Source organism: Pisolithus orientalis (genome assembly GCF_024613125.1).
Source record: "Pisolithus orientalis strain OTSU chromosome Unknown F5J12scaffold_1, whole genome shotgun sequence".
Taxonomy (NCBI): Eukaryota; Fungi; Basidiomycota; class Agaricomycetes; order Boletales; family Pisolithaceae; genus Pisolithus; species Pisolithus orientalis.
The window spans coordinates 842,872-863,930 of NW_026260782.1; the positions used below are offsets into that span (position 1 = coordinate 842,872).

Sequence of the window (21,059 nt, forward strand, 5' to 3'; positions counted from 1 at the left end):
CTCACTACTTTGCTGTTATCTTTTTACGTTGATGGCGCGCACGGACACATCGAAACGAACAGCCTCGCTAAGGAGCACTCTGCCAACTTTCTCTTGGCAGCCTGCTTCCTCCCTCACGTGACAAAGGGGTTGCAAAATGTGTCCTGTGCGAATATAATGGTGGCGTACAAGGTAATCAGTCGTGTCTAGCGTACAGCTGTGCAAAAAGAAAGTGAAGTAATAGTGTGCAGATTGAGGATGCTCGAATGCTCGTCGGACCTGGGAAATAGCCGAGCACAAACGTGTGAACATATATGATGCAGTCGAAAACGAAAGAAACAGCATGATAGCAATAGCATAATCACTCATGATGCGCGAAAAGCAACAAGTTTCGCAGGGTATGAAGCACCCTGCACCGCTGACGTCTTGAATCCCAGTTTGCGCATCACAGCAAGCAGGTCCGCTCTTTGCAATGGCTTGCCCAAGGACGCCGCAAACAGATTGTTGGGTTCGTTCGCATCCGTTGCGCTGTAGGCACTAACACAGATAATAGGCGTCGAGCTGTTCTTGTTGTTCGTCGCCTTGATATATCTGGCGGCACTCTCGCCATCAACTGGTCGTCATGCGCCCATCAGTACTTGCGGCAGTCGCAACCGACGACGAGTAAATACTTACGGGCCGGCATATGTAAATCCATCAAAATGCAGTCAAACTCTGCGATAAAGATTAGTTTTGTTTCTCACTCAAGGTGACATACGCCACTCACTGATATCTCCCATGGCGACACTGATGGCCTCAGTGCCATCAGCAACAACAACACAACGACAGCCAAGACGAGTCAACAACGTCTCGATAATCTTCGCCGTTATGGGATTATCTTCAGCAAGCAGGCAAGTCACGGCGCGATCGTTCGGATCAGGTCCCTTACGCAAATCGATGGAGTGGACAGAGGAGGGTGGCGTTTCAAAATGACTAGATCCTTGACCTGCAGAGGAGGGCAGCCAGTTCTCAGAGCCAGAGCCGTCACCTGTGCTACTCGAAATCGATGCCGTTCGCAATCTACTGGGCATCGTGTTCCTCCGCTCGATACCGTCAAGATGATTTAGTTTAAATCGCTCAATAGCTCCGAATTCCGAGGGCTTCCGAATATGACTTCCTGAACCACTTCCCGGCGTAGTCGGAATACTCGCTCGGGATGGCGACGACGCAATCGACGACGTTGAGGTAGAAGGGGAGGGCGGCCCATGCGAGATCGATTTCTGGTCAATTGCAGTAACAACGCTGGGAGGTTTCACTTTATGACGCTGTGACGCGCTTCGTCTCCTCGACACCAGACAAGCCGGATCCGATAAGGTGTGCGCGATGGGTGCCAGTTGATCCGTCTTCAACTTGCGTATCACGTCATCGTTAGCCTGTTTGAGTACGGGCAAATTCTTGAAACTGAATGATCCGAAGTCGTCGCTAGCAGGCGACGGCGCAGATTCCCGATTGGCATGCTGAGAAGATGAATGTGAATGCGAACTCTGTCGTACAGGGTTGATCGCAGGACTGTCAAGGGGATTGGTAAGGGATATCTCGTCATCATGGAATAGTTGTGGTATGGCTCCGCGGGGATCGAAATAATCCGTGGACTCGGGATCCGTGACCTGTGGTATGAAAGCTGCCTCCGCCGACGTGACTTTATCCCATTCAATCCCCTCAAAAAATGGGTGGGATTTGACCTCGTCAGCACCGTCCGCGCCAAGTCGAGTGACGGGATCCGTGTCCATCAGTCGCTGCATGAAGTCCTTAGCAGCATCCGAGAAATCAATCCACTCTTCATGCCATTCAACATGACCGGATAGAATGTTCTCAAACACTTTCTCTGGCGTCTCCGCATGAAACGGCGGTATACCGTACAAGAATTCGTACGTTATGACTCCGAGAGCCCACTGTCAATCGCATAAGTAATGACGGAACAGAAACCACGTAATGACATACCCAGTCGACTGCGGCGTCATCACCTCTCAGTCCAAGAATAGTCTCGGGAGCCAAATAATCCGGGGTGCCAACGAACTTCTGTTCTCCAGGAGGAGTATGACCCCCAGAATATGAACGCAAATCCGTCGTCAGCTCACTGGCAAACGACTGCAGCGGGCTCTCGCCAGCTTTGCTTCGGCGCGAGTAGTAATTCGACACTGACTCCGACCCACTGGACTCACTAATGTCGTCTGCAAGCGATTGATAAGGCGGTGCTACTGCCCGGTTCCCGGCCTGGGGTCCCTGAACGAAATACGAACCTCCGCCATCAGAAGACAACATGGGAGATGAGATCAAGCCTGAGTCAAGGGAAGGAGGTCGCGAACGTGAATCATATCTTACACGAGGACGCAAGCCCAGATGACCTTCGCGAGTTTGACGGCCCAAAAGACCAATTCTGCTCAGACCAAAGTCCGTCAGCTTCAAGTGGCCATGCTGATCGATAAGTAAATTGTCTGGTTTAAGGTCGCTGTAATGTACTAATCAGACGAAACTCGTGCATTGTAACTAAAAAAGCACAAACCGATGAACAATGCCGCGTTGATGCAGGTATTCCAGTCCCAAGACGACCTCAGCGATATACTGACGCGTCCACTCTTCGGGAAGAGAACCCAGAGACTTAATAAGAGCAGCACAGTCACCACCGTTGAGATATTCCATCACCAGGTATAGGTTGTCCTTGCTCTGAAAGGTGAAGTACAACTTTGCAACGAAAGGAGACTCTGCCTGTTTCATGAGAATCATGCGCTCGGCTTTCACGTTCGTGATCTGATTCTTCGCAATCATATCGGCTTTCTTCAACACTTTGATAGCGTAATAATCGCCCGTAACCTTCTTCTTCGCAAGGAAGACGGAACCGAATGCACCCTTGCTAATGGGTTTGATGATCTCAAAGTCCTTGATGGATGTGGGTGTAGATCGTGATAATGGCACCGCAGATGGTTGCCGAGGCGAGAGGGGAGTATTTGACGTAGTGGGGCTAAATACGGGGTTGACCGTAGAATGCCTACGATGGCCACGGCGGGTTGGTTGAGCATCCCGCGGTTGAATACTTGGTGATAACGGTGGGGTAACCAAAAGACGGGGTTCAAGCAAATTGGAAGCGGATCTCCGAGTTCTGATCGTTCCAACCTCGCCGGGAATGTCATTCAAGTCCATGTATGGCGGGTGGTCATCCGAGGAAGTAGCCGTGATAGGTACGGCAAGGGCTAAGGGGGAAGATATGGATGATGGGGTGGATGATCGAGTAGGTAGTTTGTTGATTATTTGCCATGTTGTCGGAGCAACGGCCGGCGCTGGCATGGACACTAGGGAACGAGTTTCGTTAGGTGTTCCAACAGCGGCGGGAGACGAAGAGGCCATAGGAGTAGGATCACATGAAAGAATATCCTCCGACGAGTTCACTGCGGTTTGGTCCCCGGAGGCTGTAGTGTCAGCAGCCTCCGCTGCGGGGGTGGACGCCGCGTCCACATCGTTCTCGAGCTCGCTCTCGTCGCTCTCGTCATCAAAGTCAGCTGCAGCCAAACACTCTCCGACTTTCTGCTCCCATTCGTGCCATACTTTCTCCGAGTACCGAATCGTATTTTGCATGCGTACAACGTTGTCAACCTTTTGGCGCATGACGCGCTCAGTGTCTTCTGCGAGCTGTTTCAAAGCGGCATCGTCAATGGTTGGCTTGCACCAACTTCGCACCTGCGTTACTTTTTGCTCGGAAGTTGGAGTGAGCAACCGCTGCCGTTCAATGGGTTCCTTCGACTCCTCCTCCTTTAACGATGGCATGGTAATTTCAACAGCCAGTTGCAAAATCTCGTCCAATTGCTCCAAAAATCGACGTTGCAATTTCTTCATTCCCATCCCTGTTTTCTTGGTACGGAACAACTGCAACGGACTCGACATACTCGGCGATGTTGACGGAGTGAAGAGCGGAAGGCCACGATATTCCGGAGTCACGGGAGGCTGCGAAGTTTCGATTGCGAGCAGAAGATCACGAATTGTGTTCTTTAACTCGCTGATGGACTCATTGCATTCCGTAATCTCTGCTTCCAGTCGATGGATCTCGACGCAGGTCTCGCTGTGCTTTTCGAAGTACCATTGCGGAATCTGGCACTCGCATATTCGACAAAGAATTGGTTCCGTAGAGATCGGTTGTGCGAACGGAAATGGCATACCGGGGCGTTGGTCAACTTCTTCAGCGGCATCAGTTGTCGCTGGGACTGCGTCGGCGACTGCCTCCTCTCCCTCGAAGACGATAGAGGGAGAGGAATACTCATATCGTGGAGGACCTGTCGGCTTCACGATCCATAACGTATGGGATGGTTGGGCGTCCTCGCGGTCGATCATAAGTATGCCTTGGCCCTCCATTTGCTGATACAAGACGGCGTTTGCTGGACCCTCTTTCTCCCCATCGGGCTGCACCTGCAGTTTGAAGTGTACATCGACTGCACGAGTGTCGTCTCGTTGCAGACGAGACGTCGCATCCCTGAAGACTGACCAATCTGACGGCACAAGAAGATTTGATATTCGGGTCCCAAGAAGTTCAGCCGGATCCGTACTAATGACAGTTAAATTCAAACCTGTGAATTCCATTGAAAGGACGTTGAACGTACCCAGCCACGAGTCTCCATGCATGATTTGCCGATACGAAGTGATCACCGTCCAAGCTCAGCTCCAAAACAATGTTTTGGCTCTGAGTTCTTTCAGCCTGTAGTCGCAATCGCTCTGTTGCTAAGACACGGGCAGATTCGTTGGTTTCAATTGACTTATGCGGCACGCGGGAGCCTGGCTCCGGAGATGTGGACTTCCGAGTAAAATCTTTAACGTGTTCTTCTCTTGATCGCCTGCCCTGACTAATTTGCCTGGTCGAACGGAAGCGCTGTTCTTCATCTGCAGAGAACTGCAATAATGCTCCCTCTGCTGGATGGAACCGACCTATTGACGCTGAAGTAGGAAGAACGTCATCCGCAGGCTTCATGACAAACATCAATGGTTCGTCTTGTTCGTCTTCGTTGTCGTCAAAGTTCCAGAACAGTTTCTCTGCCTCCCACCACTCCACCACACGGCTGAGGCTAGCGACGGCAAGGAGTACCTGCACATACCAATTGCGTCCGTGCCAATCTGGATGGTCATCCCAGGCCTTCCCGATGGCTTGCACGCGTTGAACGAGCGATTCACATATCTTTGGCTGTGCCGTCAGCTGGGCTGTGGACATTTCTGTGACATCTGTGGCAACGCCTATGAGCTCATACAGCGCAGACATGATAGGGTCGATGGGATCGTCTATTAGTATGCGCGAGGACCTGCGATTGATGGAAGTTGAAGTCGCAGTGTCAGAGAAGTTGGCGTGAATTGGGGCAGGAGGGAGGGGTGAACGAGATCTGGACGTTGAACGAGAGCTTTGGGCAGTAGATCTGCCTGAACGGACGGGGATCTGGATTGCACGGGAAAGGCGACGAGAAGATAAGCTTTGACTTGGCCAGACCACGGGGTGCACAGCATTGGATTGCCTGCGGGGACTTGCGGTGGTAGATAGTGAACTGTTTGGAATGATGGGGCTGGGACCTGAGCTAGAGGGAGGTGTGGAGTGAAGGGTGTTCTGTCTGCGTAAAGAGGAGCCGAGTGAAGGAGAATTAGATGCTGCAAATAGGCCAGGAAATGAAGCCCGATGGGTTAGAAAGGGAGTTGTTTTACTCGCATCCTCTGGAAACGCACGTTGTCGAGAATGACGATAGTCGGATTCTACATCGTAGACACTATCGGAGTCATCGTCTGCCATGGAAGCAGGACGGGTCACTGCAATTTGGTCCTGTAGTAAGTGGTCGGAGTCGTCATACTGAGAGTCCCGGTCGACATCTCTGTCGCGATCACGAAAGTCGATATCGCGGTCCTGTTCGCCTTCACGCAGTTTCTCCTCAAAGAATGTGGTGATGCTATTTATTACTCGACGAAGTTCCTTGTCGCAGTCTGCCTTTGCGGTCTTGAGACGACGAGTAACGTGTCGTCTGACGAAAGGCATAGAGACGGTATTGGAGGTGGATGCATTTGTGCTAGTGGATGGATTCGACTGGATTGGTGGACTGCAGACAAGGTTTTCAGAGACACCGACGAGCTGAGCTGAGGACTGAGACTGGGGACGACTGAATGAGCTGGACATATGGACCTAAGTGGTGAGATGGATAATCATAACAGGTCGATATGAGCTATGTACTTGCAGGACGGAGCGGCAGTGCGCACCTGAGGGAACAGCGTAACGACGACTTGGAGGGTGGACAAGTCAAGGCCAGGCGAGCATTGGCATGCACGGGAGCGGGGTGACTGGGTGAAGACTCGATTCAAACCAGCAGACAACTCAACCGACGCAACGGACATTTTATTCACTTCAGGTGTCTGGGGGTCGTGGATTATTATCTAATCACTAACTCCGGAAATGTATGATTATGTCATAGCTAACCTTCCACCGTCATCATGTTCCTCGAACTTGCTCGGCGGTCGACAGCGCTGCGACCCACAGCACGGCTTGTCTCCTGTAGAAGATTTGTGTCTGACTTTTCTTCAGTCGAGGATGACCGCAACGAGCTTAAGAAAATTATGAGTGACGAAGCAGACAAGGCAGAGGCTCAAGGTTGGCTGACTCCCCACCGCGTTAGTCAGTCTGACCGTCTCGTAGAAGCAACTGTCGACCCCAACATCTCGTGGCAGCAGAAGGGCGTTCGAAGGAAATTTTCTCCTGGTCTGGTAAGGAATCGCTTCCGTTATCGCTCCCGACTGTGTCCTTAATAACTGTTATTTGCGTAGTTCATCCGTCCGCACTACTGGTCTCACGAGCATCGTTTCGAGAAACAGAGACTCTCCACCTCTCAGCCACTCGTAGCTCCGGGAAGTCGCGAAGCTCGTGAACGTGACGCGCTCCGCCACTTCGGAATAGACCCCGTGTACGAGACGAGCAATACTACCCTGCTCGCCTCGTTTATCACCGAAATGGGTAAAACCAAGAGCCGCGTCGAAACAAAGCTCACCACCAAAACGCAGCGGCGATTGGGTAAGGCGATACGTCGCGCCAAAATGATGGGCATATTGCCTCAGCTTAGCAATCCAAGAATTGCACCCCGCCAGTCTCAGAGGCTCGTTTTACCCAAGCCATCGTAGATTACCACCCGATGTCTGTTCCTCCATTCGAGCATCAATTACTTCCTTCTCTACCAGTCCCAACCTTAGTAATCATCACCAAACCTTGTGCAAGAATACCATGTCAGGCAGGTTCCTAAGGGCGCTGGGGGCATCATGGCAGATGAGTTTACTTCCCCCGTGAACAGACCAGCATACGCAATCGAGACTCCCTCAAAGTGGATTGTAATCAATCACTTGACAACTAGAAGCACACCTCAGGGCCACCACCCCTATCACTATACTCCATTTGAGGATGTTAGGTACGGAATTCCTTACGGGTATTCGCCGCGCGGATCATGTAAGTGTGTAAGGGATAAGTTTCCAACACGTTCTATAGTTCTGCCAGCAACATCGTGCCCAAATTCTGCACCACTTGATCCCCTATTGCTTTTTCGACCGTTTCTTCGAGGTGCCGTTTGGGATCTTGCTTACCAACATGCCGCGTCTTCAGCTTCTCCGGCGATAGCGTGGACTCTTCTTGCACAGACTTGTTGTAAGCTCCAGATAAAGCTAGCATTTTCTGAAACCATATCAGCATAACACGACCCATGCTCAACCTCCCAGCAAACCTTGATAGCAGCCTCATTGCTCTGCTTGTGTGAACAAAAGTCGCGTAACTTCAACCCCTCTGTCCAATTCCTTTTGTGTAAATTCATCAACATCGACTGCTCCAACTCTGTTTTGCGGTAATTGACCGCGATGGAGTAATAGTGGCGGTTCAGTCCATGGACCAGCGCCTGGATCGAAGGTTTATTGATATGTCCAATGTTTGATGTCGTTTGTCGCGGTTCACGCCCAGAGAGAACAATTTGTGGATTGATAAGACGGAAGGCATCAATGACCACCTTCCCTTTCACGGACTGAATTGGATCGATGACAACGGCGACGCAGCGATTCTGCATTTGTTCGAACGACTAAAGTGAAAAGTGTTGGGTATGGACAATCAAAGTGGGGTCACAGGACACACCTGCTGCGTATTGATGTCAACACTTGAAAGCCAGCACCCAAACCCAGGGTGCGAGTGATACCACCCCACGACCATCTCAGGTCTATGGGTGTGTGAGAGGTGAACTGTGACTGGGAATAAACACCGACCGGCCGGTCTGTTTCAGCATGTCGACCATCTTCGTTTGGAAGACGTGGTCTACGGACTCCACGGTGACCGTAGTACCGGACTGCGGCATGGCAAATACGTCGACCACTTGGACGGTGTATTCATCAACGAAATTCCCCGAGCATGAGGCCCATGACTTCCATCGGGACCCCTGCGCGGCCATGCTTCAACATCTGAGGCAAAAGGGTAAGGAATATCAAAAGTTTACACGCTTTTCATACGTGCCTTTAAGAGAGCCAGCGAAGAGATATGGATGACTTCTCCGCTGCATACCACCACATGAATGATCGCACGCCTGAGGATTTAATCCGACTCACTTGTCGGGAACAGTCACGTCGACGGATGGTCGTGTGGCCCTAATTTGGTTTCCAAAAATGCTTCCTAGGTCGGCCATGATGATTGTGAGTCTTGAGAAATGTTCTTTCTGCCAATGTAAATTGTGTGTAGAGATGACGCGTCCCCTGTTTAGCAAGAGCCTTGGAATCAAACAAGCGCAAACAAACCATTGCCAATCTTCCAGCTATTAGTACTTGGGGCAGACAGCAGTATGGCACCATGCCCACAAGTGAACTGTCTGACGCCCTCAATCCCTATTATACCCAGTCACGGTCCAGACCAAGCTACGCATCTACCACAAGCCAGCATGTGCAGCCCACCACTCAGCAACATGTCACACACCACGGAGAGTTAGAGCTAGCTATGGCAGAGTCATCTAGAGCTCGGGACACACCTACGACACCTCTGTGAGCAACAGCACCATTCTGTGTACTTCTAATCTTGCTCAATATTACCCAGTAGCGGCCCACCACCCTCCACTCAAGCAGGTCGTGTCACTGCTGTGCAAGAGCTGCTTCGCTTCCTTGCCTCTACAAGAGAAGCTTGTGAAATTGAGAGGAGACGGAGAGCAGTTTGGGAACGAGAAATGGAGGCTAAACACGCTCTTCAGAAAGCGGAGATGGAACACCGCATCCTTGAGCTGCAACAAGAAGTCACAGCGCTGAGAGCATGTCTCCCTTCACACCAATCTATTCCCCCAGAAGTTCCATCAACCGGTGACCCCGCTTCCGCATTGGAAACTTTGCAGTTGGGGACTTCTTCCAGCGTCATCCAACAACCGGCGCCTCTCTCCCCTGCTTGTGCCCATCCTACCTCTCAGGTTTCCTTAGCAATAGGACAAACAGCAGGAACTTCAGGTCCAGCATCGTCACTTGCATCACCTTCACTGCACTCAACGCGGTTTATCAACGTCGACCCCTCACTCCCCGATGGCAGTTATACTCCTGGAGGAAAATCGACTACCATGTCTGATAGCGACCAGGACAGCAGTGACGCTAGCTCTAGTTTCCCACAGCATCGGCTTCGACGCCGGAACCACCACGATAACCGCTGTCTGACTATACAGGTATGTCTCTCCCTTCAAGTTCACCGGTTGCGCCAACACATTGGAAAAGCATGCGATACGCAACCACCTGTTGCGTGTTATGCATCTGGACAGTGACAAGCAGCTGCCGGATGGCCACTTGGAAGGCACTCCTCTCGGTCCCGATGAGCCAGTACGGTTCGTGTGGGACAAAACTCCAAAACAATCAGTACATAATAGCCGCATGAAGGAGCGTGTTCTGAAGGACCTCAAAGCCAACAGACGCGTCTACAAGCATGTTCCAGACAAGGAATTTGGGAAGAAATCTTTAGATGCTGCTTTTGACCAGGCATTCGTGACTTTACGACAAAAGTTCAAGTCGCAAAGAGATGCATCCGCCGCGAAAAGCCATCGGAAACGCGAGGACATGAAGGCTATGCGTGCTCGGAGGCTAAGTCGACGTAAGATAGTACGTTATCCGTTCCTTTCGCATATTAACTGGTACTGAGCTGAGCGTCAAGAAACTCGGGAATCGGTCTGAAGTTAGGAACCGGACTCCTGTGTTCGAACACGTCACATTCGATGGAGCGTTGCAACTTGAGTGCATGTCGTCGGAAGAGTCGGAAATTGAAGAAGACCCCACTAGTGGAACACGTACCGTAGTGTTGCGTGTTCGGGGTTGTCCATGGCGCAGCCTTCGCCTACAGCACTTTTTCGACCTCCTAGACAAGGAGGACAAAGTAGCTACTGCGCAGAAGCCTCGACGTGGTGTGGGTCGTAAAGAACGATACCGCGGTCCCCCAAAGGAAGGGTTTTTACTCCCGCCTAAGGGTGTCGCTAGCTGGATGATCAGCAAGCGGTGGATGGTGATGATTCAGGCGTCTCATTCCGAGGTTATTGATGGGCTGAAGGACGTGATCGTTGACACCGATGGATTTGACTGGAATCAAGTCCCTCAAATGTCAGTTGAGAGCGATGACGAAGGGTGTGATGAACACGTTGGAGACGAAATGGAGCGCTACATACCACACACAGACTCCGTTGTCAATAGTTCTAGCCTTCAGAATGCTCTGTCGGGCTGATGGTTACTGTATTTACCTTACGTAATGCTGTCCTCACAGTTGGGTCCCATCACGATACTACGCGAGTTGCTACGTTGGCTGTGTGCGCATTAGCTGCTGGTGTAGTAGCCTCCACCACCATAGTTGATTGACTCGGAAGCATTTGCAAGAGATCCATCACAGTAGCTGTGGGCCTCAGCCAGGGTGAGCCTCACTCATTTTGATGGACAAGATTTTCTCATGATGACCTCAGGCAACCGCATCCGGTTGCGTGTGAGGGGCAAGGTCGGTAACTTGTCAAGTACTCGATTTTTTTTCGTCCAGGTTGACAGCTGCTGGAATTTCAGTCGTCTGCTTGGCACTCTATTAAGTCCAAGGCAGACAACACAGTACCCTTTCTGTTGCTCTCACTCTCAATGCATATCTTTACACCGAATCACGTGGCCCTCATCGCAGCGTGCTACCCTCCTGCTTCTGCGCTGCTCGCCTCAGGGCCTGACTACCGCCCCAAGTCCCAGGAATTATCTCGTCTTACATATTATGCTGCTAATCACCCAGGAAAAATTAACAAATTGGGCGCTGAATTGGAGAAGCGTGTTAGAGCAGACTGCGGTAAGGCAGTCGCTGGTAACTTGCGCGCTAGGGCGTAAGTATTCCTCGCGATCGTTTACACGCCAGCCCTCACCTCTCATTTAGGTCTCTGCTGATCACTCTTACTATTGTGCGAACGCTGGCAATCGAATGTCGGCACGATATATCACTTTTATCGCCGTCATTGGTCTCTTGCTTAAGAACAACACTCGATTCTATGTCGTTTGACTTGGAAATATGTGCCCGGGCAGCCAGTGTAGTGCGTGATAAGTTTGCATTCAGCAAGCAAGATAAACTGAGGTCTTGCAGTTCACGGCATGGTGCACTTACACCGATGGCCACGTCATTGGTGTGGATGGTGGTCTAACTCAGAATTACTTGGTTGTTGTTAAGCGGTTTTCTGCGCAGTGCAACGCAGAGAGAAAATCTTTCGATAATGAACTCAAGAACCGGTACGTATCCCCAATTCCAAACGAGCATTTGATACGATCCCTCCATAGAACTCGATTGGTCGGTCTGTCCGCTGTAACTGGAGTAGTGAATTCGGAAGCCCTCTACATATCCGCTACCCAGTTTAAGCCGCAGGCATCGTCTCTAACCAGTGCCTTATTGCCCCACATCATTCATGCTGATATAAAACTTCTTGCTGAGTGGTGCGAGGTCCTGACAATCCCCGGACTGTCCGTGTACTGACCCTTGCGAAGTGAGCAGATCACCAAGGACATTACGGACACCGTGTATCTGGCAGAGTTTCGCTCGCGCCCACTGAGTGAAAGAAGGGCTGCTTCCATTCATGTCCATGTCGATGGGGAAGCCGGGCCCTCGTCCGCCGACGTTCTATCCACATCCATTCGCGCTCTATCTCAATTATTCAAGCACTCAAATGCCACACAAGTGTGTTCCCTCATACAGTCTGCATTTGAAAACCTGGATGCCATGCAGCTCTGGGCTAGGGCAGATCAGTGTCGGTGGTTTGCCCAGAGGGCATGCGACTGGGCTCAATATCAATATCGATACGCCATCCCATCCCGTGTAGTGGAGCGGTTACTGGAATGCACCAGATGCACCAGTATGCACCAGTGAGCAGAAGACATTGATAGGCATGCTCACAGCAATCTTCACCTCTCCCATCCCTCTGGTCAACCTCTCGACGTCAGACATCGTATCGAACTTGATCACGCTGGTCTTCCGAAGAGTCGTCGCCAATCCCAACGACGACCTGCTCCCGTTACTGGTGGAGAGCATCGCTTCACTTGGTGCACGCGTGTATTACTCTGACCAGATACAAGATTTGGCAAGCGAGCTCGCTAGCCGCTTAACCACTATTGACATGCAGAGCTCTGTCAATCAACGGAGAGAGAGTCGTTCTCAAGCGATTCGATGTCTGTTGGCAGGCCTTCTGGGTCTTATGCTCGCTTCCGATGACCACAGAGGTTATAAAGGTAATGACCAACCTCATCTGTCCCTGCGCGGAACTTCCACATCACCGTCGGATACGTTCTCACGGGTCTCTCAGCGGACCAAGGTATCCGGGGAAATCTGGTACGATACCCTGACCTTGCTATGTGACAGCGATTTTGCCGTGAGAAGCGACTATACCCAAACGCTGGTGACATATTTGCGGTGCGAAATTCCTAAAGTCGGTGTGGATCGTGTTCGGCGTTCTCGGGATTTAGCGAGCAATTCGTCTACTCAGGCAAATAGTATCAGCCTCATGTTATTCGGTGATTCCGCGACGAGGTCATTGCACGCCATCCACGCTTACCTGTTTTTGCTTGCGACATCGTCTTATCTGGGATCTTCTTTGGGTATTTCTGCACCGTCGAGTTATTCACTCAACGGTGACATGACTACCACTGGGACAACCAGTATCGGAGAGACTGAAGGGAATATCCCTCTGAATGTTGATTCTGGCGATGTGCTTTCGCCTACTCCATCGCGTCGCCGTTCGATTGACCCTGCAGCACGGTCACGCAAGTCCTCCCACGCTTTCCGGCTCTTGGACACGGTAACTGGGAAGGTTTCTTCCTCGTGTTTGGCTTCTCATTCGGATTATGCTCTTATTCTCCATGTTCTCTCTGCCATCCACGAAGAGGTACCTGTTCGCGGTCTCCTTACCGGTTTTCCCATGCTAGTCGCATTGGAGGCGGCTGCCCAGATAGAGGACGGCGCAGATGCTGGCACGCGGCAGCGCGCTTTTTCCCTGAAGGAAGTTCTTGCCCGTCTCTGGCTCGTGATCGGTAAAGTGTGGAACTGCCCCGAGTTAATTTGTAGGGTGGAAAATGTGAGCACATCAAATTCTGTTGTTAAATTTTAAGTTTATCTGTGTAATGGGCAGGACCTGTCAACCTTGAACGGCCACATGACCTTACCTCAAATAGCACCGTTCACCCCTGGGGTATTGCGTCCCCCGGAAGCACAGATACCGTTCCCGGACCTGTCAGAGGCCGAATTACCGCGAGAATGGTCTGGCGTGAAGTCGGAGGAAGTTTTAATATTGCTGGCGTCGTCCAAGAACGTTCAAGAAACAACTGCACTTGATCAACAGGGACTAATCCGGAAGCTGAGTTCGAAGTGGACAGTGGAAGGTGCCCTTCGGGATTGTAAGTTCTGTTCGTGACATTGTAAATATTGCTGAGTGTTATCACTAGCTGCTGAGCGTCCAAATCACAACCGACCGTTAGGTGATGGTGTACCGCCTTTGCTTAAATTGTCTCCCGCCTTGATGGCCATTGAAAATCTGTCGCTGCAGAGTCTCACCCGTTCTGTCAGGGGAGTCGGCGTTACGGATCTTAGAGAGGCGCTGGAAGGTCGTGCAGGAGCTTCTAACCCTACTCTCGCCAGGCAACCATCGATGTCAACTCTCAATCACTCTCTGTCTCACGAATTCCACCGCACTCGTCATGCGTTTGCGCCGGGCAAGGCTACATCGAAGCAGCGCGCAGTTACTGCTGACTCGGGGGAGGTGCGAGATGTTTTAAATAAGCTGGGCATTCGGAAATACAGCGGCAATAGTTTGCTGAAGTCGTCTTTCCCTTCAATGCATAAATCTGACCAGAAGTAAAACTCACCTTTGCCTTACATATTAACATAACATACATCCTCATCATTCCAGGTTTTCTATCAGGTGAACACTTAAATCTATTCGATATTCCAGGCATAGCATTCCATTACTTATCAGCGTCGTATATTCTATTCCTTCTGCTCGTCGATACTCCGTCATTCGCATGTTCTACATCCATCGAATTGCATACTAGGCACAACCCACATACATGGATCACTGTCTGACCTTGCTATGCCGACTGGCGGAGAGAATGATTTGACGTGCAGATCGCTCTTTTTCGGTCCAGTAGTCAAGCTCCATCTGCACCTTAGGGTGTCGTGTAAGATGGCTACCTTTCTGGATAACGACACGCAAAGCAGTTAGAAAACGAAGTACTATGTTGATTGACTCACGATCAGTCCCTGCAAAAGGATCTCATATATCGCGGATCGTTTTGTAGCCCGCACCGTTGGGTCAGCGATGAACTCCGTATGGCGAAGAATGAGTTTGTCCAGTTCTTGCTGGAGACGGAACAAACTAGACAAATTCATATTTTAAAAAAAAATCGACGTCGAGCTTCCAAACTTACTTGCTGAATATCATCGTCTCCTCCGCCTCGCTAGTCAACAGCACAAAGGATTGGAACATAACTGTGTAGCTGTGGCAGATCTAACCGTCAATGCAGTTTGAAGGTGATGACCTGAGGGGGTCATGATACTTACATTTGATACCATGGCATCCGTTGTTGGATTGGTCCTAGCAAAATAACCACTAGGCTTCTCGGCCACCTTCTTCAGGGAATCACAATGTTCTGTCATGACTTTCTGGAACACAGGCCAAAGCTGCAAGCGCATGGTAAAGAAAAACGTCTCCAAAGGCAAACATTGGCGTTTTTGTACTTCTGCCAAAACAGCTTCAGTTAACCGGACCATGGTCAGTAGCGGGATGGCCGGCGGTGGAGGCTCAACGACTGATACCAAAAATACCTATAATAAAAGTCAGTCGCGAAGTTGTTCCAAATGCCCACATTTACCTTGGTATACTCGAGAACCGGGTCAAATACCCTTTTCCACAGGTTTCCAAGGTCGTTACGCGCGCCCTTATCGATATCCGTGAGTCTTCCAAGCCCGTTCCTGCCTGTAGAAGGGCCTGGGCTTGCTACCTCCGTTCGGGCCTCCGAGCCGGCAATGGATTTCCTGTCATCTACTACACCACAGTCAGGGGGCAACGATGAAGCTGACAAAACACTGTCTTGATCGCTAGCTGGCGCAACTTGTGATGAAAAAAATGTTGTAATGAAGGAGTACTCGGCAGTTGCATTGTCCATCAAAACTAGAAACAGAGAGCGAAGAATTGCCTCTAGGGGTTCTTTCTTCTCCCCGTTTAGCTTTATAGAGCTGCAACCAAGCGGATGTACTTACGTGGGCCTTGTCGTCTGCCATGTATGCTAGAATGACACTTGAACCGTCCATCTTTGCATAGGCCAGTCGCTCGTGGTCTAGACGAGAACCATCTTGTTGCGCAGACAGCACAACGAGGGTCTCGAATTTCTCCGTAACCTTAGACTAGACAAACACCACGGTAAATAGGGCCATTGTCGATGATACCAGAGAAGCTACGCACCCTCAGCCAACCCAAGCTACGTATATAACGACGGAATGCCGTTTCATAGTATGTACGGGTAGCCGCAATGTACGAATCCTGAATTTCCTTTGCAACAGATGCGGCTTTACGTTGTAGAAAAGAGAACAACGGCCGGTACTTCATGTAAATGGACGATTGTAAAACTTGCACGTTAGTGGTCACACTGTCTTTGATGGGGCGTAGCAGAGCGAGGAAGAATGCGCGTAGCTTCGTCGCTGCCTTGTAGTAACATCGGTGGGTCAAGAGTAGTGTTGGAAAGAGGGTAAGACGTACAACAATGCGAAGGCCTTCAGAAACGTCTCCTAGATCCCTCGCAGCTTTAACTCGTGCACGTACTTCGAGCGCGTCTAACCTGCGTTCGAAATCACCGATGACCGGAATCCATGACTCTCCGACTTCAGTATCGAGGATGGTTAGAATGAGAGCTGGTGAAATGGTCAATTCAGACACGAGTTTCGATAGAGGCTTCTCGATTCTCTGCGAGAAACATCAACCAAGTGCTCTGACACGGCAAGTAAGGGCCATACTCGCCGACTCTTAAGCCTCCGGTCTATCTCCTTGCTGCGTTCCTGCAGCTCAGATATCTGCCCGGAAACCGAGGACAAGTCTCTTTGAAAGGATGATAGAAAGCTTTCCAGCGAATCCAACAGATTCATGCTAGACTAGATGAGACATCAGAGTACCGTTTGAGCAACCTTTGGCCATCTAGGAATCCAACCTGAACTTGGTCGTGTAATTCGACATAGTCCTTTGCACGAGCGCGATCTTGTGGAACACTCAGGAAGTGACAGGGCAGCGCAATGGATTGTGCTCACGGGAGATTCTTTTGTCGCATTCATTCGCTCCGGGTGGTTTTTCTGTCGTATTGTTAGGGCACACAGCAGGAACGATGCCAGTTCCAAGGGATGTCATGGAAAACAGAACAATATCCTTCGAGTGCTTCAAAACAACTTGTAGCTTATGTGATCACTCATCAGGTAGTACTTCATTCACAGTATGCAACTTCAGTTCTGTTTGTAATACTTCTCATTGGACTCGAATTGCCTACGTAGTCGATGTGCAACCTGGTCGATTCAAATGATGGCGATACAGTAAGTACAAGTGATACATGTCATTCATGCATGTCGATTATCCTGCAAGCGACGTCTTCAGTTGCGTCAGCACAGTGGGATCTGTTTTATCCAAGTATTTTTCCTTGAAAACTTGTGCGCCTCCACAAGCCCTTTCCGCCGCCTGAAGGGCACTAGTCAAGTACGATGTGAGCTGCACTGTGCGAACGGGGTCGCGCTCGAAAACCTGTAGAAGAGCTTAGCATGATTCTGCTAGGTTCTGCAAGAACACTGACCTGCTTCCTGCGATCATATTCCAATGTGTCTCGAGATCCAGCGAAGTAGCTGTCTGGCGCGACATCCACATCCCAGTAGAGTTTCAGGCTGCCATCACTCAATCAGATGGAAGGATATGCGACGCTTTCTACGCAAAGCTTACCCATCATCGTCGCCATCCGCCACTCGCAAGCTCTCCCTTATTTCGTACAAGACATCAGTCCAGAGATTGAATATCTCGTTGGGAAGACGATCAAGTACTTCACTGCGGCCCGTCGAAACGAGAGCAGCGATACCCATTGCTGCCAGCTTACGATGTCGCGGTTCGGACATGTGGTCAAACTACGGGAAGTGGTTGATGAACGAAATAAAATTGGTGGTGACAGACGTACTTGTCTCCAGTATTGATCTAGAATGGGCTCCCATATCTTATCTTCCGGAACACTACTGACCTGGGCTGCAGCAGATACCAAACGGAGGAACATTTCATGATCAGCCACCGCAATACGCGCAAGAACGAAGACGCAGTCCGTCAATACAGCGGAAGAACACTAAATAAGGCCCGTCAACAGACCACGTTAGATCATTATTCTGGGTGGCATACCTCGTCGTCGCGAAGAAGTTTAACCACATGATTGAAAATGCCCGAGTTATGAAGTGCTTCCGCCCAAAACGAGGACGGTGCCAACTGCGTCATGTAACACATGATGGTTATAATTCCTCTCTGATTTGTCTCTATCGCTTGACCTGTCAATGCGTTCGCAACGGCATTCAAAAGCTCCAAGGCGAAATTCTGCATAACGTGAGTGACAGAGAATGGGGTTGTTTGCCAACTTGCCTGTAAAACCAGAGGCGCGTCGACGAAGAGATACGATTCAACAATAAGTATCACTTTTCCCAACAGATCCAGGTTGCCCACTAGTAGTGAGATAGCCAGGGGGAACAGTTGCAGAAGGCTAGGACCCGAGACTCCCTGTAGCGTCGGAGCATTTCGAAGTGCTGCGAGCCAGAGACCTAAAGTATCTTCGTCTAGGTGAACTGCAACCTTCATAGCCATTTTAAGCAACCGCACGATACTGTATGCGGTATCTATCTTACCCCTGGACTCAAGCCGTCCTGGACTAGAGGAATCACGAGCGGCACAAGGGTTGACGAATGTTCTTTGGCAGACTTGGAGGAGTTAGTTTTGACGAGAGAAAAAAAACCTCAATCGGCATACCGTAATCAAGCTCGCAACAACAACCAGCAGCTGAGCTTTGAATAACCACTCTTCCCCCGCAGCAGTCCCTGAAGGTCTGGTTAACAACGCTTCAACGGCTAAGATATGTCATACATAAGCCTGGGATGCCTTCAGCAATCATCTCGATGTGGGGCACGATCTGCGAATCTGCTTGTTCTATAATAACCTTTAGACTCTTGGCGAGCCGTCGCTTCATCTCCATGGTATCAACTTCGTGCATGAGTCTGACGAGTTCTGTGACAGCAACTGGCAAAAATGGTGCAAAGACGGTGATATCAAAACTGACGGTCTTCTTCGTTATTAGAAGGCTATAAGCAACGGTTGGTGATTTTCGCTCACATCAACACATTCCCGAATGGCATTCGCGGCCGTGAATCGGACAACGGCATCTGTACCGTCCCCCCTGTCGCTGAGAAGGTGGATGAGGACTTCCCATACAATTGGATCTGCAGCAGGAGTGCCCATGTCACCGATCCATTTTCCGATTAACCAGGCGATGCGACGCTTGATAATAGGGAAACTGTTCTTGTTAATGCAATGTCCGACATAGGCAAATTCGACGTACTTGGGATTGCGTTCTTTTGCCTCAACCGCCAGATAATGCTGCATCCATTCAGTGAACGGTATAACATCTCGAAGCCGCGTTGCGCATCGCCCTATGGCACAATATATTGCCTCCTTTTGGATGATACTCTGAAGGTCGGTTGTTGGTTGCGCTGTAAATACGTCAGACTCCAGTGTCGCATGGGGGAAAAATAGGGTCCTACAGACGACATCTTTGAATGTTGTCACCATCAGAGGAACGACGTAGTCTCGATATTGTGAGGCCAGCGTCATGAGGACGCGCTCGCCACAAGGCTACAAGTCTCAGACGTCATGCAGGGGCCAGGGGCGAGACGAGACCTACGCGCAGTTCATATTCCCAGTGATCAGTCTCCTTGTCCTCTTCGCTTACCCATTCTTCAGGATCAGACATCCAACCTTCTAGATCAGTGGGATTGAGTGGAATGAACCGGGTAACCAGCAGCCGAACCGCGTCTTCCACGAATTGCTGTGAAAGTGCTGGGGAGGGCACATCAGCGAGGGGGAGATCATCCCAGAAACAATCTGTACTAGTCTCAGAGACGGGACCGCCTTTGCGGAATGGAGTCCATTTCGCAAGATTTTCCTTGAAGAGAACCATGGCTTGTACAAGGAACCGGACGGGGAAAACGGCATCCGAAGCATCTAACAAGGTCACTCAAGAACCTCGAACAATTGAATATGGAACTGAACTTTACCTTTTATCATGTCCGAAGATCCATTGGCGGCTTGGACCACTTTTTCCCAGTAATACAAAACCATTGCATTGCACGTAGGCAGCTCGACAAATTTAGCGGGCTCTAACTGTTGCAACCTGCGAAAGAATTTCCCGAAGATCCGAACATGACGTGTCAAGCTATTGATTGTTGCAACCGCGACAGGATCGGGATCGGGCAATGACCTGAGCGCAAGCACAAAGCTAATCCGCTGTTCTGAAAGTAGTTTGAGTTGAGCCACGGAACTCTGAAAGAGCTCCAAGAACTTCCGGCAGATGTTACCAGAGGAATTGTTCATAAACATAACACAGACATACCCATACTTGGAGATCCTGCAGGTCATCCTTGCTACGCCTCACTATTCGTGGCCAAGACCACAAAGCCAGCTTGACAAGGCACTTGTAGATGAGATGAGCTACTACAATGATGCAAAGGGTGTGCTCTCCAGATAGTACGGCTGGATGAAGGGGAGACAGAATAGGTGATAACTGGGAACGACATAACTCAGAGTAATATGTGAGGAAAACACCACATAGTCGATTTGTGATCTGATGCATGCAATGAACAGGGTAGAAACCAAAGTATTTGGCAAGGACGCACCTCTCCCATCGTCTTTACGCCCGTCAACATTTTCATGCTGGATGTTTCCTTTAAAACGGCATTTAGAACTTTGAGCGCACGACGCAACGCGAGGGTTGACAACATGCTCGCCGATGACGACGTGCATAAGGACTGGAGGGTACTCTCGATGATGCAGAGGAGGTCGGTTAGGAGAGAGGGCCTTTCAACTGATATGGGCCTAATAGGAATCGCGATTTGAGACACAAAACATACCAATTATGTGGATAGTCGAGTCGCGCTATCTTTGCCACGATCACCTCATTACACTCTGCAATCTGAAAGCAAAGGTTTAGAAAGGTGCAAGAGCGGGTGTTTAAGTTTACGCACAAGGTCATCCTCTTCATTCAGGAAAACCATACACCGCGCACGGATGCGATTACGATACTCCTCCGACAGGAGTCTGGCAATAGCACATTGGCCAAGGGACCACCGCAAAGAAAACGGTGGACGTACTTCCTTGATCGCCAATGCGATAATGCAGAATTCTTAAATTGGATGATACTTTGCTGTCTCACTTGTAACGGAAGAGATTTCTCAGCAGCAATCTCATGGAGGGCATCATAGGTGCCGACGTTGTCGAGTAGCGTCTTCAGCCGTTCTG

At 50.2% G+C, this 21,059-nt stretch overlaps 7 protein-coding genes across 7 annotated transcripts; 3 read left to right on the plus strand and 4 right to left on the minus strand.

Moving 5' to 3' along the window:
• Positions 1–37: 37 nt before the first annotated feature.
• On the minus strand, positions 38–5,900 carry F5J12DRAFT_791106 (RIM15, signal transduction response regulator). Its single transcript, XM_051743867.1, has 7 exons — positions 5,707–5,900; positions 4,605–5,631; positions 2,522–4,549; positions 1,960–2,467; positions 746–1,910; positions 655–693; positions 38–592 (listed from the first exon to the last, which is right to left on the minus strand). Exons 1-7 carry the CDS (start codon positions 5,768–5,770, stop codon positions 345–347), a joined length of 5,079 nt encoding a protein of 1,692 aa, XP_051605565.1. The 5' UTR covers positions 5,771–5,900; the 3' UTR covers positions 38–344.
• Positions 5,901–6,445: 545 nt separating this feature from the next.
• F5J12DRAFT_791111 (uncharacterized protein) lies at positions 6,446–7,299 on the plus strand. The gene is made up of 3 exons (XM_051743868.1): positions 6,446–6,616; positions 6,662–6,729; positions 6,790–7,299. Exons 1-3 carry the CDS (start codon positions 6,460–6,462, stop codon positions 7,138–7,140), a joined length of 576 nt encoding a protein of 191 aa, XP_051605566.1. The 5' UTR covers positions 6,446–6,459; the 3' UTR covers positions 7,141–7,299.
• A 27-nt stretch (positions 7,300–7,326) lies between these two features.
• On the minus strand, positions 7,327–8,714 carry F5J12DRAFT_791113 (multidrug resistance protein). The gene is made up of 6 exons (XM_051743869.1): positions 8,593–8,714; positions 8,486–8,540; positions 8,257–8,411; positions 8,129–8,210; positions 7,731–8,075; positions 7,327–7,681 (listed from the first exon to the last, which is right to left on the minus strand). Exons 1-6 carry the CDS (start codon positions 8,667–8,669, stop codon positions 7,493–7,495), a joined length of 903 nt encoding a protein of 300 aa, XP_051605567.1. The 5' UTR covers positions 8,670–8,714; the 3' UTR covers positions 7,327–7,492.
• Positions 8,715–8,783: 69 nt separating this feature from the next.
• Positions 8,784–10,783, plus strand: F5J12DRAFT_791116 (uncharacterized protein). The gene is made up of 4 exons (XM_051743870.1): positions 8,784–9,018; positions 9,071–9,677; positions 9,727–10,104; positions 10,157–10,783. The coding sequence occupies exons 1-4, from the start codon at positions 8,831–8,833 to the stop codon at positions 10,715–10,717; spliced, it is 1,734 nt and encodes a 577-aa protein (XP_051605568.1). The 5' UTR covers positions 8,784–8,830; the 3' UTR covers positions 10,718–10,783.
• A 44-nt stretch (positions 10,784–10,827) lies between these two features.
• Positions 10,828–14,587, plus strand: F5J12DRAFT_932675 (uncharacterized protein). The gene is made up of 8 exons (XM_051749560.1): positions 10,828–11,342; positions 11,393–11,546; positions 11,597–11,739; positions 11,788–11,940; positions 11,992–12,330; positions 12,368–13,571; positions 13,626–13,890; positions 13,939–14,587. Exons 1-8 carry the CDS (start codon positions 11,113–11,115, stop codon positions 14,349–14,351), a joined length of 2,901 nt encoding a protein of 966 aa, XP_051605569.1. The 5' UTR covers positions 10,828–11,112; the 3' UTR covers positions 14,352–14,587.
• On the minus strand, positions 14,571–16,943 carry F5J12DRAFT_932689 (Vps52-domain-containing protein; the record flags this gene model as incomplete). The annotated part of the gene is made up of 11 exons (XM_051749561.1): positions 16,790–16,943; positions 16,693–16,739; positions 16,502–16,636; positions 16,248–16,451; positions 15,954–16,193; positions 15,752–15,895; positions 15,364–15,702; positions 15,062–15,316; positions 14,920–14,999; positions 14,744–14,867; positions 14,571–14,687 (listed from the first exon to the last, which is right to left on the minus strand). Coding segments are annotated over exons 1-11 (1,782 nt in total), but the record flags the coding sequence as incomplete, so codon positions are not given.
• A 73-nt stretch (positions 16,944–17,016) lies between these two features.
• Positions 17,017–20,924, minus strand: F5J12DRAFT_791151 (ARM repeat-containing protein). The gene is made up of 19 exons (XM_051743871.1): positions 20,786–20,924; positions 20,672–20,733; positions 20,438–20,618; positions 20,155–20,385; positions 19,820–20,102; positions 19,653–19,766; positions 19,447–19,601; positions 19,307–19,397; positions 19,105–19,255; positions 18,879–19,059; positions 18,633–18,828; positions 18,519–18,586; positions 18,398–18,469; positions 18,138–18,344; positions 17,904–18,092; positions 17,692–17,850; positions 17,463–17,641; positions 17,320–17,407; positions 17,017–17,270 (listed from the first exon to the last, which is right to left on the minus strand). The coding sequence occupies exons 1-19, from the start codon at positions 20,813–20,815 to the stop codon at positions 17,103–17,105; spliced, it is 2,805 nt and encodes a 934-aa protein (XP_051605571.1). The 5' UTR covers positions 20,816–20,924; the 3' UTR covers positions 17,017–17,102.
• Between the last annotated feature and the right edge of the window lie 135 nt (positions 20,925–21,059).

Excerpts from the sequence above, each read along its gene's own strand:
- F5J12DRAFT_791106 (XM_051743867.1), bottom strand. The coding sequence starts at position 5,770 with ATGGCAGACGATGACTCCGATAGTGTCTACGATGTAGAATCCGACTAT. Across the intron at positions 5,632-5,706 it reads CTATCGTCATTCTCGACAAC|CATCTAATTCTCCTTCACTC; the intron begins GTGCGTTTCCAG and ends GCCTATTTGCAG. Across the intron at positions 1,911-1,959 it reads ATGACGCCGCAGTCGACTGG|TGGGCTCTCGGAGTCATAAC; the intron begins GTATGTCATTAC and ends TGCGATTGACAG.
- F5J12DRAFT_791111 (XM_051743868.1), top strand. The coding sequence starts at position 6,460 with ATGTTCCTCGAACTTGCTCGGCGGTCGACAGCGCTGCGACCCACAGCA. Across the intron at positions 6,617-6,661 it reads AGACAAGGCAGAGGCTCAAG|AAGCAACTGTCGACCCCAAC; the intron begins GTTGGCTGACTC and ends ACCGTCTCGTAG. Across the intron at positions 6,730-6,789 it reads GGAAATTTTCTCCTGGTCTG|TTCATCCGTCCGCACTACTG; the intron begins GTAAGGAATCGC and ends TTATTTGCGTAG.
- F5J12DRAFT_791113 (XM_051743869.1), bottom strand. The coding sequence starts at position 8,669 with ATGGCCGACCTAGGAAGCATTTTTGGAAACCAAATTAGGGCCACACGA. Across the intron at positions 8,076-8,128 it reads TTGACATCAATACGCAGCAG|TCGTTCGAACAAATGCAGAA; the intron begins GTGTGTCCTGTG and ends TTTTCACTTTAG. Across the intron at positions 7,682-7,730 it reads GCAATGAGGCTGCTATCAAG|AAAATGCTAGCTTTATCTGG; the intron begins GTTTGCTGGGAG and ends ATATGGTTTCAG.
- F5J12DRAFT_791116 (XM_051743870.1), top strand. The coding sequence starts at position 8,831 with ATGCCCACAAGTGAACTGTCTGACGCCCTCAATCCCTATTATACCCAG. Across the intron at positions 9,678-9,726 it reads ACCGCTGTCTGACTATACAG|CATGCGATACGCAACCACCT; the intron begins GTATGTCTCTCC and ends ACATTGGAAAAG. Across the intron at positions 10,105-10,156 it reads GGCTAAGTCGACGTAAGATA|AAACTCGGGAATCGGTCTGA; the intron begins GTACGTTATCCG and ends CTGAGCGTCAAG.
- F5J12DRAFT_932675 (XM_051749560.1), top strand. The coding sequence starts at position 11,113 with ATGCATATCTTTACACCGAATCACGTGGCCCTCATCGCAGCGTGCTAC. Across the intron at positions 11,547-11,596 it reads GTGCCCGGGCAGCCAGTGTA|TTCACGGCATGGTGCACTTA; the intron begins GTGCGTGATAAG and ends GAGGTCTTGCAG. Across the intron at positions 13,572-13,625 it reads TAATTTGTAGGGTGGAAAAT|GACCTGTCAACCTTGAACGG; the intron begins GTGAGCACATCA and ends TGTAATGGGCAG.
- F5J12DRAFT_791151 (XM_051743871.1), bottom strand. The coding sequence starts at position 20,815 with ATGGTTTTCCTGAATGAAGAGGATGACCTT. Across the intron at positions 20,386-20,437 it reads GCGTAAAGACGATGGGAGAG|ATCACAAATCGACTATGTGG; the intron begins GTGCGTCCTTGC and ends TGCATGCATCAG. Across the intron at positions 18,345-18,397 it reads AGGACGGCTTGAGTCCAGGG|GTTGCAGTTCACCTAGACGA; the intron begins GTAAGATAGATA and ends ATGGCTATGAAG.